Genomic DNA, 13,616 nt, shown 5'->3' with positions numbered 1-13,616 from the left:
GTGGATTCATCACACTGAAAATATTGTTGTACATGGAGCAGATAAATTTATGATGAAAAATTATTTATGTACTGTAGAACATGCTTATTCATCAGTGAGGTTTACAAAATTCTTATCTTAAAATCTGAACAATTAAAAGATATATTCAGGGACTGGGAAACTAAGAGAACACAATGGTTTCAGTGGTGTTACAATTGATGTCATTCTTACACTTAGAATATGGTGTGACATAATTTCATTGTTCATCATTTTAATAGCAACTTCATAGCGTATAGAGATTTGTAGACTTTTCATAATTTATTTATGACATAAATGAAATGTTTCTACTCCCATATGATGGAGCAGTTACTCTGCTTACGATTAATTGCTGCCTGTACTTAACTAAAATTTTTATTTTTACTTGACCACATCTTTCAGGGAATAGACAATGAAAGCGATGCTGCCTTTTCAATGGTTTCGGATAACACAGCGAAACTTACATCTGCTGTGAACTCGTTGCCACAACTGATGGAGAAAAAACGCCTGATTGACATGCACACCACCATTGCAACTGGTTTGTATGTAGTTCTGATAAATGGAAAAAAGGATTATTGGGATTTTTTTATACTGAATTTGAGAAACTTCCCAGGAAATTAAAGTATGTTTGATGAAATTGAGTAGTAGGTTGAAATAGTGGGATTTGCAGATCGCCACACAGAACAGTCTGCCAAGTAATGTTTCTGTACTTGTTTCAAATTGTCTCCAACTTTCACTTCTTTGAAGGTGTGGGCCTCCCATCCTCCCCAGTACAATATGCAGTACCTGAATGATAAAATAGATCCTTTGCCTGCAAGTAGTTACCAAAAACTGAAAGTATGAATTGCAATGTGACTTCATGAGGAGAGATCACTGTAAGATACTGAATCTGGGTATTATTTTTCACCGTAAACACCAAAGGCAAACATTACAATCTTTGTTCCAGACAATGATGAAAACAAATTTCTTAATAAAATTTTAACAATAAAAAAAATCAGTGTGATTTTGAGCAAATATTAGTTACAGTACCTAAGTCCAAGTCTGCCACTTCATAACAGAAATAAATAGGATATCAGAGCAGGGGAAATAGCTGGTGCAAGTGCAATGGAAAAGGTGATATTGGTTTCGTTTATGGGAATTACCATGCAGAGATCATAACAATAACTGGCAAACAGTACACAAGTCTTCTGGTCCAGCTTGTTTAAAAAGTGTATGAGATTATGTGTGAAATGAAAGAAATGGAAAAAAGCTTTCATAACAGGGTACCTGCCCAATCAAGTTCTTTGATAATGAGAAAGTTGAAGGGATTTGTCCATGTATTTCCACATATAAAGCAGTTTGTAGCTGGAAAATGTTTTTAGTCAAATAGAGAGGCTTTGATAGCTGTAGATTGGTATTATTGATACTGTCCAGAAACCTAATTCAGGTGCTGTCCACTTTAATGTGCTTATGAACAGTACAATATAGATACTTCCAATTCTTTTGTTACGCTGCTGAGTAGAGATGTCAGTGTTGCTTGCAGTAGAGTGACCTCTGGAGTGACGTAGGGATGGAAACTGTGTCCATTATAGATCTTTAAGTACGATAGTTGTATTAGTGATAAATTCTTTGTAACTAATCTCCTGCCTCCCTTTTGCCCACTCCATCAGTCTTTTGATGCTTGGGGGTAAACTCTTTGTAAACACTATTAAAGTAGGGTTATTCTGTGAAACAATCATATGTATCCTTAACTCGTATTTTGCTGTAACTCTTGTCTTGGAGCACCACCCATGAATTGAAGTGAAGTTGATGTCTGTGATTTCCATGCTTATTTTGTTCTTTCATTATCCTTACAGATGAATATGCTAATTGAATTTTAAAAAAAAAGTAGAGGACCCTTCAATATTATGAAAAGGGTATTATTAACCAGGAAATTACTGTGCGAATATGCCATAACGTGATGTTTATTAAGAGTAATAAATTGCACTGAAACCCTCGAAAAAGAACTTCACAAATGTAAACCAGCTATCTGCACTCCGCAGCAATGTACATCTTCGTCCAGAATTCACTTATGTTGCGATAAAATGAATTGTGATACTACCACTAATGTGGAGATACATAATCCTAACTCCAGCTGGCACTTTGTCTGCTGAAGAATAGTGAATTGGACATTACATACTGTTGGTTGCATTTGCATGACTCAGTGCCAACATCTCCGAACACTCAAGCTTCCAATAGATCATTGCATGACAGCTCTTACTCTTTCTTTATTTAGTAGGGATGATACCTTCTGCTATATTTGTGTATTTTATATTATTAGCAGTCAGTTTCATGAGGGTGGCACTGGCAGTCAATTTCAACAAGCAGTGTGTCTCAGAAGGAGCTTGAAGATCCTCTACATGAAGGTGCCAGCAAGTTTGTGATTGGTTTAAAATAATAAATTTGCTGTATTAACGATCTAGTTTGAGGCTTTCCCATTATTGTTTATAATTGTATTCCTTTTTACTCAAATTTTTAATGACAGTGGTTAAATGACTTAGCAGCTAACTTCATTATATCTTCAGCAGCTAGCTGCTTTATCATATTTTGTGACCACACCATTCCCAACATGCTAGATCATTGATTCTATGCTCCAGCACCAGTTACAGCTCACAAGAGGTGCCCGGCTGCAGCTGTGGGAAATTCTGTCCACAATCTCCTAATAAAACTGATGATTTTACTGTATAAATAATGGTAAAGAAATGAATGGACGATGTGACCAAAAATGTTACATTCTTTTTAGTTGCAGTGCAGTGTGTTCAGCCTGTCTTCTCCTGCACTCAAAGTGCTACACAGCAGCCTGGGTAGCATAACAAATTACCAGTGGCTGACCACCAGAAAGACTGCTTGAAGAAAATAAAATTCAGCAAGACTTTGTCAGGCAAGATTAAAGAGGCCTTTAAAATATTAAAACACTCTAACACTATAAATAGAGACGACAGTTTGCACCAACCTCGCTGCCAGCCATTGAAGTTTAACAAACCACAATAAAAGCTTGAGACGCACGTATAACAGCTGGAAATTACTGTTGTGTATTTTATGTCCCACATGAAGAAAACAGGAATCTGGGGCATTTTCCTGCTGTAGCTAACACTGTTTAGGAAGAATCCTGTTATGTCATGCACTTCAGAATTACAGGCAGTTTCTACATAGGGCAGGAGTACACAAGGGCACCAACTTTCCAAAATTTCTGTGGCTGCATATAAATGGCAGAATATTTCCTGGGGAGTCTCGATATTTTTTAAAATATTACCTTTCATTTATATTCTTTTATGAACTCTGCCTGTGTCATGAAGATCTGTGCTGTGATGAAGGAAAATATATCAGTACTAGAAGCATACATTGAGACTGCCCTAGGTCAGTTGGTAACACAGCTAGCTTAAAAGTAACAGAAATGAGATCAAACTTGGGTTCGATTGTACATTGACAGTCCACAGACTCAGAGGCATAACATACACATTATGGGCCCGCCTGCAAAAATAAAAATCCTGACCCCCTAACATAAAATGTATAGCCTATTATTAACTAACACAACTTCCATTACAGCAAGTAGAAATAGAAATTTAATGGACTGTGTTGTAAAATCCTATGTAATAAAACAAAGACATAATTGATTTAATATATTCAAAGTATTAAACAAAAATTATTAATACTGATAAATGTTATTAAAAATTAACCTCATTTCAATTATATATAGGAAACTGTTCGAATTCGAAAGTATGTATAGAAGCAGTACTCATTATGTTTCAGCTTTCCACACGCATTCAGTAATTGTGCAACATATAAAAACTGAAAATTTTTGGCTTGTGAAGAGCTTTAGTTCCATACATCCCATCAGTAGGCCCTCTTCTTTGTTCTAGCTAATATTGTAGTAACACGTCTTCAGTCTACAATGTAAGCCACTGCATCCGTCAAAGCTATTGTCTCAACAAACAAAACAATTACATAAAAGCAATTTCACTGAAATCTCAAACCTCATTGCTGTTATGTTTAAGAAAAAAATAACTATTGAAGCTGACTGTAACAATCGGCTTCCTTGTATCTCAGATTATTCTTTATTATTGCTCAATATTGGCAAGCAGATATTTCAAAACAGTTGTTGACAAATGAAATGGATGTATTGTAGCCTGTCACTTGTAAGGAAACATGAAAGCAAGCCAAAAGGACGGGATTCCATTCACAGTGCCTTCGACTTGGCCTGTAAAAGGCAATGAATGGGGGAGTGTGTTCCATGGTTGCCTTTGCTAAAAGACATCTGAAACAAACAGATATGTTTTAGAGGTCATAAATTTTAACTTTCATCTCACTGTTTTAATGATTCATTACTTTTTTATAAAGGCAAATGGGCAATATTTATTTTATTTTATTTTTATCAAACTAAAAATTTTGTGGGTGCGGCACACCCACAGGATTATGTATGTGAGTGCTTGAGCCTCAGTGCACCCATGTAGCCGGCGCGCATGGGAGCACATTTCAGTTATTGTGTTGGGCATTTACCCAATGGCTGAGTATCTTTCCTGTGGTTCCAATGTACCATCTCAATGTGACCTTTATATTCGGACACTAGTTCACAATTTTTTATCACAACGAGTCTGCCCAGTTGCTTCAGCAATTCTAACATGACTATTGAACCATGGTCCGTGTCAACAGTGTTAGGTGTTCAAATCTTCAGTAACCATTGTGATATCATACTGTCATGAAGGTCTCAGCTCTGTGGTCCAGTATGGTCACCACAGCCAAATATAATGAGACTTGGTCAGTTGTCATTAGAATGTATGTATTCTGAGCAAGTCTTTGTGCAAATGGACTGTAAATGTCTACCCCAATGATCTGAAATGATTTGTCTGCTTCCAGTGAACACTGTAAGGATACTCTGGCTCTCAAGCATTTAGCAAGGGGAATGCAATACACACAATGTTGTACATACTGTTCAACTTCCCTACTCCTGTTCTTCTACAAGCATGCTTCTTCAGTGTGATGAATAGTCGCATGCCACCAGCCATGTCCTTTCAGTAATGCATCATGTGCCTTACATAGCACCCTCACCGTGCAAACAACATGGGTCATCAATTCTCTGTTTATGTCATGTTTGCCAGTAAAGGATTCCATCCTGGGTTCTGCATTATGGCTGGGCTGCAAATGAAATACACTTCATGTCCTCATGCTGTTCATGCTCCTACTGTTCTTCACTCATTCCAGTTATTTGCAATACACATAGTCTTGCTTAGACCACATGTTCTTTGTGACTTAGGTTCTCTTGAAATGTTACAAACACTTGTAGGTCACTTGTCAGTTTTAACTGCTCTAGATCCAGCAATTCTACATTTGTAGCTACATCTATACTCAGCAAACCACCATGAATTGCATGTCAGAAGGTTCTGTCCATTGGACCAGTTATTAAACCTTCTTCCTGTTATATTCGTATATGGAGTGAAGGAAGAATGATGGCTTAAAAGCCTTTGAGGGTGCTTTAACTGGTCTAATCATGTCTTCACAATCCCTGTGGGAGTGAGATGTATTTATTTATTTATTTATTTATTTATTTTATTTGGTCCCCTAAATCATTTTAGTGCCTTGTCTGTACACATTGTACGTCAGGGTAACATAATTTATAATTACAGTAATTTTTAAAGGTGACTACATGATCAACACAATCAAAGTACGTCATAATATAAAGTGACGTACTGCGGTGTTTGTGCAAAGATATAGGGCAAGTCAAGGTAGCACATCATATTTATAATTACAGTAGTTATTAAGGTAAACTACCTGATCAACACAATCGATGTAAATAATAATATAAAGTGATATAATACATAATTATTTAATTAAGAATGTTTGGTAGATCAGGTTTACTTATGATGATCCAGAAATTCAGAGACAGAGTAGAAGCAATAGTCAACCAAGAATTATTTCAACTTTACCTTTATTGTATTTAATGGTGATATGCATTTTAAGTAAGGAGGCCTATGGTTGTATAACGTAACTCCAGTATGATACACACCTCTTTTGCATAACTTTGTACTTTCTGTGTTTACATGTGGTTTAAGCTTCTTCATAAGTTGACATGATACAAATCATAATTCTGTTTGAAAATATTTTTTTAAGATGCTACCTGTTGTAAAGATCATTACTTCATATATGTAGATGGTTGTAAAATATTCCTAGATTCATCACTCAAAGTTGGTTCCAGAAACTTTGCAAGTAGGTTTTCAAGGGATAATTTGCATCTGTCTTAGTTTTAATTCAAAATTTTACATTTCCAGCTTTTAGAGAAAGTTTTAAGTCTTTGGACAACTTCGAAATCGTATCGAGATCAGACTGAATGTTTGTGCAGCTACCTGCCGAGGGTTCTTCATTGTAAATAACTGCAGCATTCACAAAAAGTCTGAGGTTACTATTAATATTGTCTGGAAGGTCGTTAATACACAACATCAATGGTCTCAACACACTTCCTTGAGGCATGCCCAAAGTCACCTGTAAATCTGTCGAAGACTTGCTCCAACGTCCCTAACAAAAAATTCTCAATCTAATCACAAATTTCATTTGATACTCCATATTATCATATTTTTGACAGTAAGTATAGATGTGGTACTGAGTCAAATGATTTTTAGAAATCAAAAGATACTGCATCTACTTGACTGTCTTGATCCATGGCTTTTGATATGTCATGTGAGAAACAATATGAATGTTTTTGCAAGCTATGCTGATTGGCATGTTCTACATAGTTCATTCTGTCTGAGTTCAGAATATGTTCTAAGATTCTACAAGAAATGGATGTCAAGGATATTGTATGGTAATTTTATGGTTCACTTCTGCTACCCTTCTTGTAGATGGGTATGACTTGCACTTTCTGCCAACTACTGGGAATTGCGTTTTCATCCTAGGGATCGATGGTAGATTATAGGTAAAAGAGGGGTGATGGAGCTATGAATTCAGTTTAAAGTTTGATAGGCATTCCATCCAGCCCTGGAGGTTTATTCAATTTTAATGATTTCAGCTGTTTATCAATGCTACTGACACAAGTATCCATTTCACTCATCTTTACATTAGTCAAGAATTAAATTGAAGCAATACTCCGAAGGTTTCCTTTGTAAGGAAACATTTAGAGTCAGAATTGAGCATTTCTGCTTATGCTTTGCTACTATCAGTTTCAGTTCCTGTCTCATCAGTGAGTGAGTCAACACTAATTTTGGTGTCACTAAAAGCCTCTACAGATTACCAAACTTTCTTTGGGTTTTGTGAAAAGCCTTTTGAAAATAATGTGCTATGGACATCATTGAAGGCTTCGTGCATTGCTCTCTTGACAGCCAAACACATTTCATTTAGCATCTGTCTGTCTATGGCCATATGCTTTTTTTATTTCTATTATGCAATAGTCTCTGTTTCTGTAGAAGTTTGTTTACATGTGTGTATACTATGGAGGGTCCTTCCCATCATGAACTGTTTTAATGAGTACATATCTACCCAGTGCATACTCAACTATGCTTTTAAACTTGAGCCATAATTCCTCTATATGCACCTGTTCTGAACTAAAAGTCTGAAGTTCCTCATTGAGATGTAGCATTCTGTCTTCTTTATGTAGTTGATTGAACATATAAATCTTTCCACTTGCTTTAGTTGTCCTTTGTTCTTTGGTAATCATTGCTACAGCTGCCTCATGGTCACTGATACCAGTGATATGGATACAGTCAAAGAAATCAGGTCTGTCTGTTGACATTAGATCTAATGCATTCCCATTGTGAGTGGGCCACCAAACCTTTGTTCTAGGTAGTTTTCAGAGAAGGCATTTATTAATGTTTTGCAGGATGTCCTGTCATGCTCACCACTAACAAAACTGTAATTATCCCAGTTGATTGTTGGATGATGATGTATTTGTTGAATGATGGATTGGTCTTTAGGTCATTTACCCAAAGTCACTGCAGCCCCCAAATTCTGAAGAAAAACTTTAATTATTTTTAGGTTTCCTCCAGAATGATGTGACCAAAACTGATGTAGTAAATTTCAGCACTGGGATAAATGGGCTAGGTGTCTGAGGTTTTCACCCTTCTGGCTATCCTTAACTTATTTAGCTCCACAGTCAAACTACAATTATCTAATTATTTACACATAACCTGATCCAAAGGATGCTGTATTGTATGTTGCATGGTAACTTTCTCACTGACTGACATGTTGTAACAACTAGATATTAAAGATAGAGAGCGAAAATGCACAGATAGGTTAGACATGCCAGCAACACCGTGTCCACTGGAGTCATGATTCTGTACACCAGCCAAACTGGTGTACTAAGCAGTGACCAGAAGAGTACATTCAGTGCCACTTCTGTCATCGGTTGAAATAGAGATGTAGCTGAACAGCAGAGGGTTGTCAGGGTGGTCTGCCTAACGATATATCAGATGCACGTAACAGAATCTGTTAAATCAATGGTTCCTAGACAGAGGTGGACACTGCAGGGCTATGAGCAGTAGCAGCAATGGCAGCAACTGCAGTGATGCTGTTCTTTGCACTGCAGCCCAGCAAACTGTTGTCTAGGGTTCAAGAACTGACTCCAGTAAATAACCAAGCACTACAATTAGTTCAATATGTTTGTTATGGCAGTCCTTCCAACACAGTGTTCACACCTATAGCAAGTCTGACAATGATCAAACTGTAGACACCAAGCTGTCTGAAAGGTTCAGCACTTCAGACTGATGCTACTGTGTCGGATTAACACCAATGCCTTCTTTTTTTTTGGGAGGGGGGGGGGGGGGACAGGTCAGGGGCTGTATTTATGGGCCACAAGCAATCAGCTTGTATAAGTAGCCACTGACCGACCTAACTGACAGCATTAGTGCTTCCCACATTGACAGCTGGCAGGATCAGCCATGAGGCATTGGGTGATGACATTGCACCGAGTTGTGACTGCAGCAGTGTGCGATTTGCAGGGGGGGATGGGGGGAATTTCCCCCCCTCCGCATCAGACCATCCCCTCCTCTGGTTTTAGTTTATGCATCCCAACCTTGGATGTTTATTTCCCACGCACTGGAGTAAAACTTTACATATAATTTAAATTTGTGGAGCCGAACACTGAAAGTTTTTAGTAAGTCTTACTATTAATACTATTAATATGTTTCAGTTTTCTAACATCAAAGTAAGAACAGCTTTTCACAAATGTGCCTGTACTTTTTGAATTCCTCTCGTATACCTGTATGTAGATGATTTTGTAAATAATCTTTACCTGTAATGTACTTTTAAAGATATAACAAGGGATGGCTTTTCTGATAGTGCATACCCGTGAATAGTGAGTTTCGGCATTAACATCTATTTATAAATAGCTGTTTAATCATGCGTAATGCCACGGTCCAAGCTAGTAACATATATAATTCTACTAATCCCCTAAGACATCCCCCCCCCCCCCTCCCCCGCCCACTGGTAAAACCACAAATCGCACCCTGGATTCCAGCTGCAGTCTTCTGGCTGCTGTTGCAACTGTCCAAGCTTCCTAGGTTGCTGGATTGCTGAAGTTAGTGAGCAGGCCACTACAGAATTACAGTGCCATTGGCAAAACTTTGTGTTCTCACTACTTCTCCTTGAACTTCCATTGTATTTCCAAATGTCTCCTTTGTTTTCTATACTCCTAGCTCAGCTGCAAATTGAATAACTTGGGATATGGCAAAACTCTTTCTGAATTCTCATCTTCTGACTATCTTTCATCTCCTTCACCTATTAGAGCTGGAATGTGGTTTCTGTTTTTATTCGTCTGTGACTCCCTTTTCCAAAGATATTGAACATTTCATAGTATTATAGTTTACAAGGTATAGGAAGAGCTACAAGCTGCACATAAGGAGAAGGCGACAGCCACAGTAGGGAAGCCACTTGCCAGAAGAAGAGTGCAGTGTGCTGCAACTATCTATCCTAAAAATATTATACTGTCAAATGACATGTACCTGTAGTGTAGGTCTACAGTTGGTGGATTCCACTTGTGTTGGTGTTGCTGCTGTTGCTAACTGCCATGTCAGTGCATTCTGTGTCACTTCCTGTATCATTGCTGGTTTATTAACACTGTTATTGCTGCTGTGGTCATATAAATTAGCGAACAATTGTTCTGTCATCATGTCAAGAGTTTTTCAAATAGAATACACTCTTCTTAGCATTTACACGAATGACTGCAGCATGAATCCTGCTAAACTTTACCTTCTGTCTGAAACTTTTTCCACACTTTTAATTGCATCATTTAGAGTGAATGTCACATTCTTCTTTCATTAGTGTTCTTTTGCTGTAGTGCTTATGAGTTCAGTTGCATTTAAATTCAGGTGGTAAGGAAGTAATATAAGCACTGAATGTCCATGTTCACTGACCAGAGCATCAATTTTAAACTTCTGAAATCTTTCTTCATTCCTTTTAGTGAGAGAGTACATACTTGGAGGTATGTACTGTCTGTGCAACCAATTGAAGGCAGTTTGTTTGTTGCCATACGCGTTTCGCTTCATTTATTCGGGAAGCATCATCACTGGCCTGGAATGCATGTTCCTTTTTTTTACGTACAATAAATGTATTATGTGGTAGATATAATATGCTGCTATATTACATTTTGTCGTATCTTTCTATTGTTTTTTAGTTTAAAATCAACTTTTTGTAGGACAAAGTTCATAATGTGAACTTATTGTTCAGTGTTACTTACAATTTCCAGCACTGTTAACTCATGTGTGGTGAGAAGGTTGAAGAGGGATCAACTTTAATGTTACGGTATGAAGTGTTAGCAATAGCAAACACTAAGTTTGAGCAAGGTGTGTTATATAGGCGAAATACCCTCAGACTTCCAGAAGAATATAGTAATTCCAATCCCAAAGAAAGCAGGTGTTGATAGGTGTGAAAATTACCGAACTATCACTTTAATAAGTCATGGCTGCAAAATACTAACACTAATTCTTTACAGACAAATGGAAAAACTAGTAGAAGCCGACCTTGGGGAAGATCAGTTTGGATTCCGTAGAAATTTTGGGACATGTGAGGCAATACTGACGCTACGACTTATCTTAGAAGAAAGATTAAGGAAAGGCAAACCTATGTTTCTAGCATTTGTAGACTTAGAGAAAGCTTTTGACAATGTTGACTGGAATGCACTCTTTCAAATTCTGAAGGTGGCAGGGGTAAAATACAGGGAGCGAAAGGCTATTTACAATTTGTACAGAAACCAGATGGCGGTTATGAGTTGAGGAACATGAAAGGGAAGCAGTGGTTGGGAAGGGAGTGAGACAGGATTGTAGTCTCTCCTCGATGTTATTCAATCTTTATATTGAGCAAGCAGTGAAGTAAACAAAAGAAAAATTCGGAGTAGGTATTAAAATCCATGGAGAAGAAATAAAAACTTTGAGGTTCGCCGATGACATTGTAATTCTGTCAGAGACAGCAAAGGACTTGGAAGAGCAGTTGAATGGAATGGATAGTGTCTTGAAAGGAGGGTATAAGATGAACATCAACAAAAGCAAAACGAGCATAACGGAATGTAGCCGAATTAAGTCAGGTGATGTTGAGGGAATTAGATTAGGAAATGAGACACTTAAAGTAGTACAGAAGCTTTGCTATTTGGGGAGCAAAATAACTGATAATGGTCGAAGTAGAGAGGATATAAAAGGTAGACTGGCAATGGCAAGGAAAGCGTTTCTGAAGAAGAGAAATTTGTTAACATCGAGTATAGATTTGTGTGTCAGGAAGTCATTTCTGAAAGTATTTGTATGGAATGTAGCCATGTATGGAAGTGAAACATGGACGATAAATAGTTTGGACAAGAAGAGAATAGAAGCTTTTGAAATGTGGTGCTACAGAAGAATGCTGAAGATTAGATGGGTAGATCACGTAACTAATGAGGAAGTATTGAATAGGATTGGGGAGAGGAGAAGTTTGTGGCACAACTTGACTAGAAGAAGGGATCGGTTGGTAGGACATGTTCTGAGGCATCAAGGGATCACCAATTTAGTATTGGAGGGCAGCGTGGAGGGTAAAAATCGTAGAGGGAGACCAAGAGATGGATACACTAAGCAGATTCAGAGGGATGTAGGTTGCAGTAGGTACTGGGAGATGAAGAAGCTTGCACAGGATAGAGTAGCATGGCGAGCTGCATCAAGCAGAGAAGTTGCTGCATTAGAAAATTGTAGCGAAATACAGGAAGATCTGCAGCGGATAGGCACTTGGTGCAGGGAGTGGCAACTGACCCTTAACATAGACAAATGTAATGTATTGCGAATACATAGAAAGAAGGATCCTTTATTGTATGATTATATGATAGCGGAACAAACACTGGTAGCAGTTACTTCTGTAAAATATCTGGGAGTATGCGTACGGAACGATTTGAAGTGGAATGATCATATAAAATTAATTGTTGGTAAGGCGGGTACCAGGTTGAGATTCATTGGGAGAGTGCTTAGAAAATGTAGTCCATCAACAAAGGAGGTGGCTTACAAAACACTCGTTCGACCTATACTTGAGTATTGCTCATCAGTGTGGGATCCGTACCAGGTCGGGTTGACGGAGGAGATAGAAAAGATCCAAAGAAGAGCGGCGCGTTTCGTCACCGGGTTATTTGGTAACCGTGATAGCGTTACGGAGATGTTTAATAAACTCAAGTGGCAGACTCTGCAAGAGAGGCGCTCTGCATCGCGGTGTAGCTTGCTGTCCAGGTTTCGAGAGGGTGCGTTTCTGGATGAGGTATCGAATATATTGCTTCCCCCTACTTATACCTCCCGAGGAGACCACGAATGTAAAATTAGAGAGATTAGAGCGCGCACGGAGGCTTTCAGACAGTCGTTCTTCCCGCGAACCATACGCGACTGGAACAGGAAAGGGAGGTAATGACAGTGGCACGTAAAGTGCCCTCCGCCACACACCGTTGGGTGGCTTGCGGAGTATCAATGTAGATGTAGATGAAGCCAGTCTCAGGACTGAAAACAACAACAACAACAAGTTTGGTGGGAGGCTTGGGATTAATTTGTTTCTGAACCTTTTCTCGGGGTTTGCAAAGTTAATATTCTCGTGGTAATCAGAAGATTTTATCCCAGACTGAAAAGTTAATAATGTGTTTGGTACAAATTCATTTTCACCATCAGCATGCACAATAACAACTCCCTTTCCCTTGAACTCTGCTCAAAGTAACCCACAATTCAGTAATTTTTATATAACCCATAAATACTGTAATCGTTTTTCATGAATATATTCTTTTCAGTTAATAATTTCTGTTTATTTGCCATTTTCCTCCATCTAAATTCTAAATCAGTGTTAAATATTCCATAGTGCCCAGCTGCTGTTCAAAAAATTTACTTTTCCTGTAATACTGGGAGCAAAGTTCTCTATTTACCCTTATAAATGCCCCAGATTGTTGGTGACTGTAACATCTTCACTCACAGTGCAGTTTCATACTGCATACTGATGCAACTATAGCTTCAGCTCATGCAACTGAACATTTTTCAATATATATATTTACTACTTTTTTAATTTGTGGCTAAGTTGAGAATTTGGTTCTGACGGGAGGCGTGTTAGGATAGTCCTGCAGTTGCAATGACCACTGTATTTGGGTGACTCAGTGGTCTGTAATTCCTTTGTGTACTTTTCAA

General features: G+C 38.0%; 1 protein-coding gene across 1 annotated transcript in view; it reads left to right on the top strand.

Moving 5' to 3' along the window:
* Nucleotides 1–13,616, top strand: part of LOC124619866 (protein sly1 homolog) — a 201,829-nt gene that overhangs the window by 125,488 nt on the left and 62,725 nt on the right. The window contains exon 9 of the mRNA XM_047146485.1: nucleotides 418–553. Coding sequence (XP_047002441.1) covers nucleotides 418–553 — 136 coding nt within the window. The remainder of the gene's footprint in view (nucleotides 1–417; nucleotides 554–13,616) is intronic.

This window comes from Schistocerca americana, chromosome 6 (genome assembly GCF_021461395.2).
Source record: "Schistocerca americana isolate TAMUIC-IGC-003095 chromosome 6, iqSchAmer2.1, whole genome shotgun sequence".
Lineage (NCBI taxonomy): Eukaryota > Metazoa > Arthropoda > Insecta > Orthoptera > Acrididae > Schistocerca > Schistocerca americana.
The sequence above is the reverse complement of the archived record's forward strand: the minus strand, read 5'-3'. Positions and strand labels throughout refer to the sequence as shown.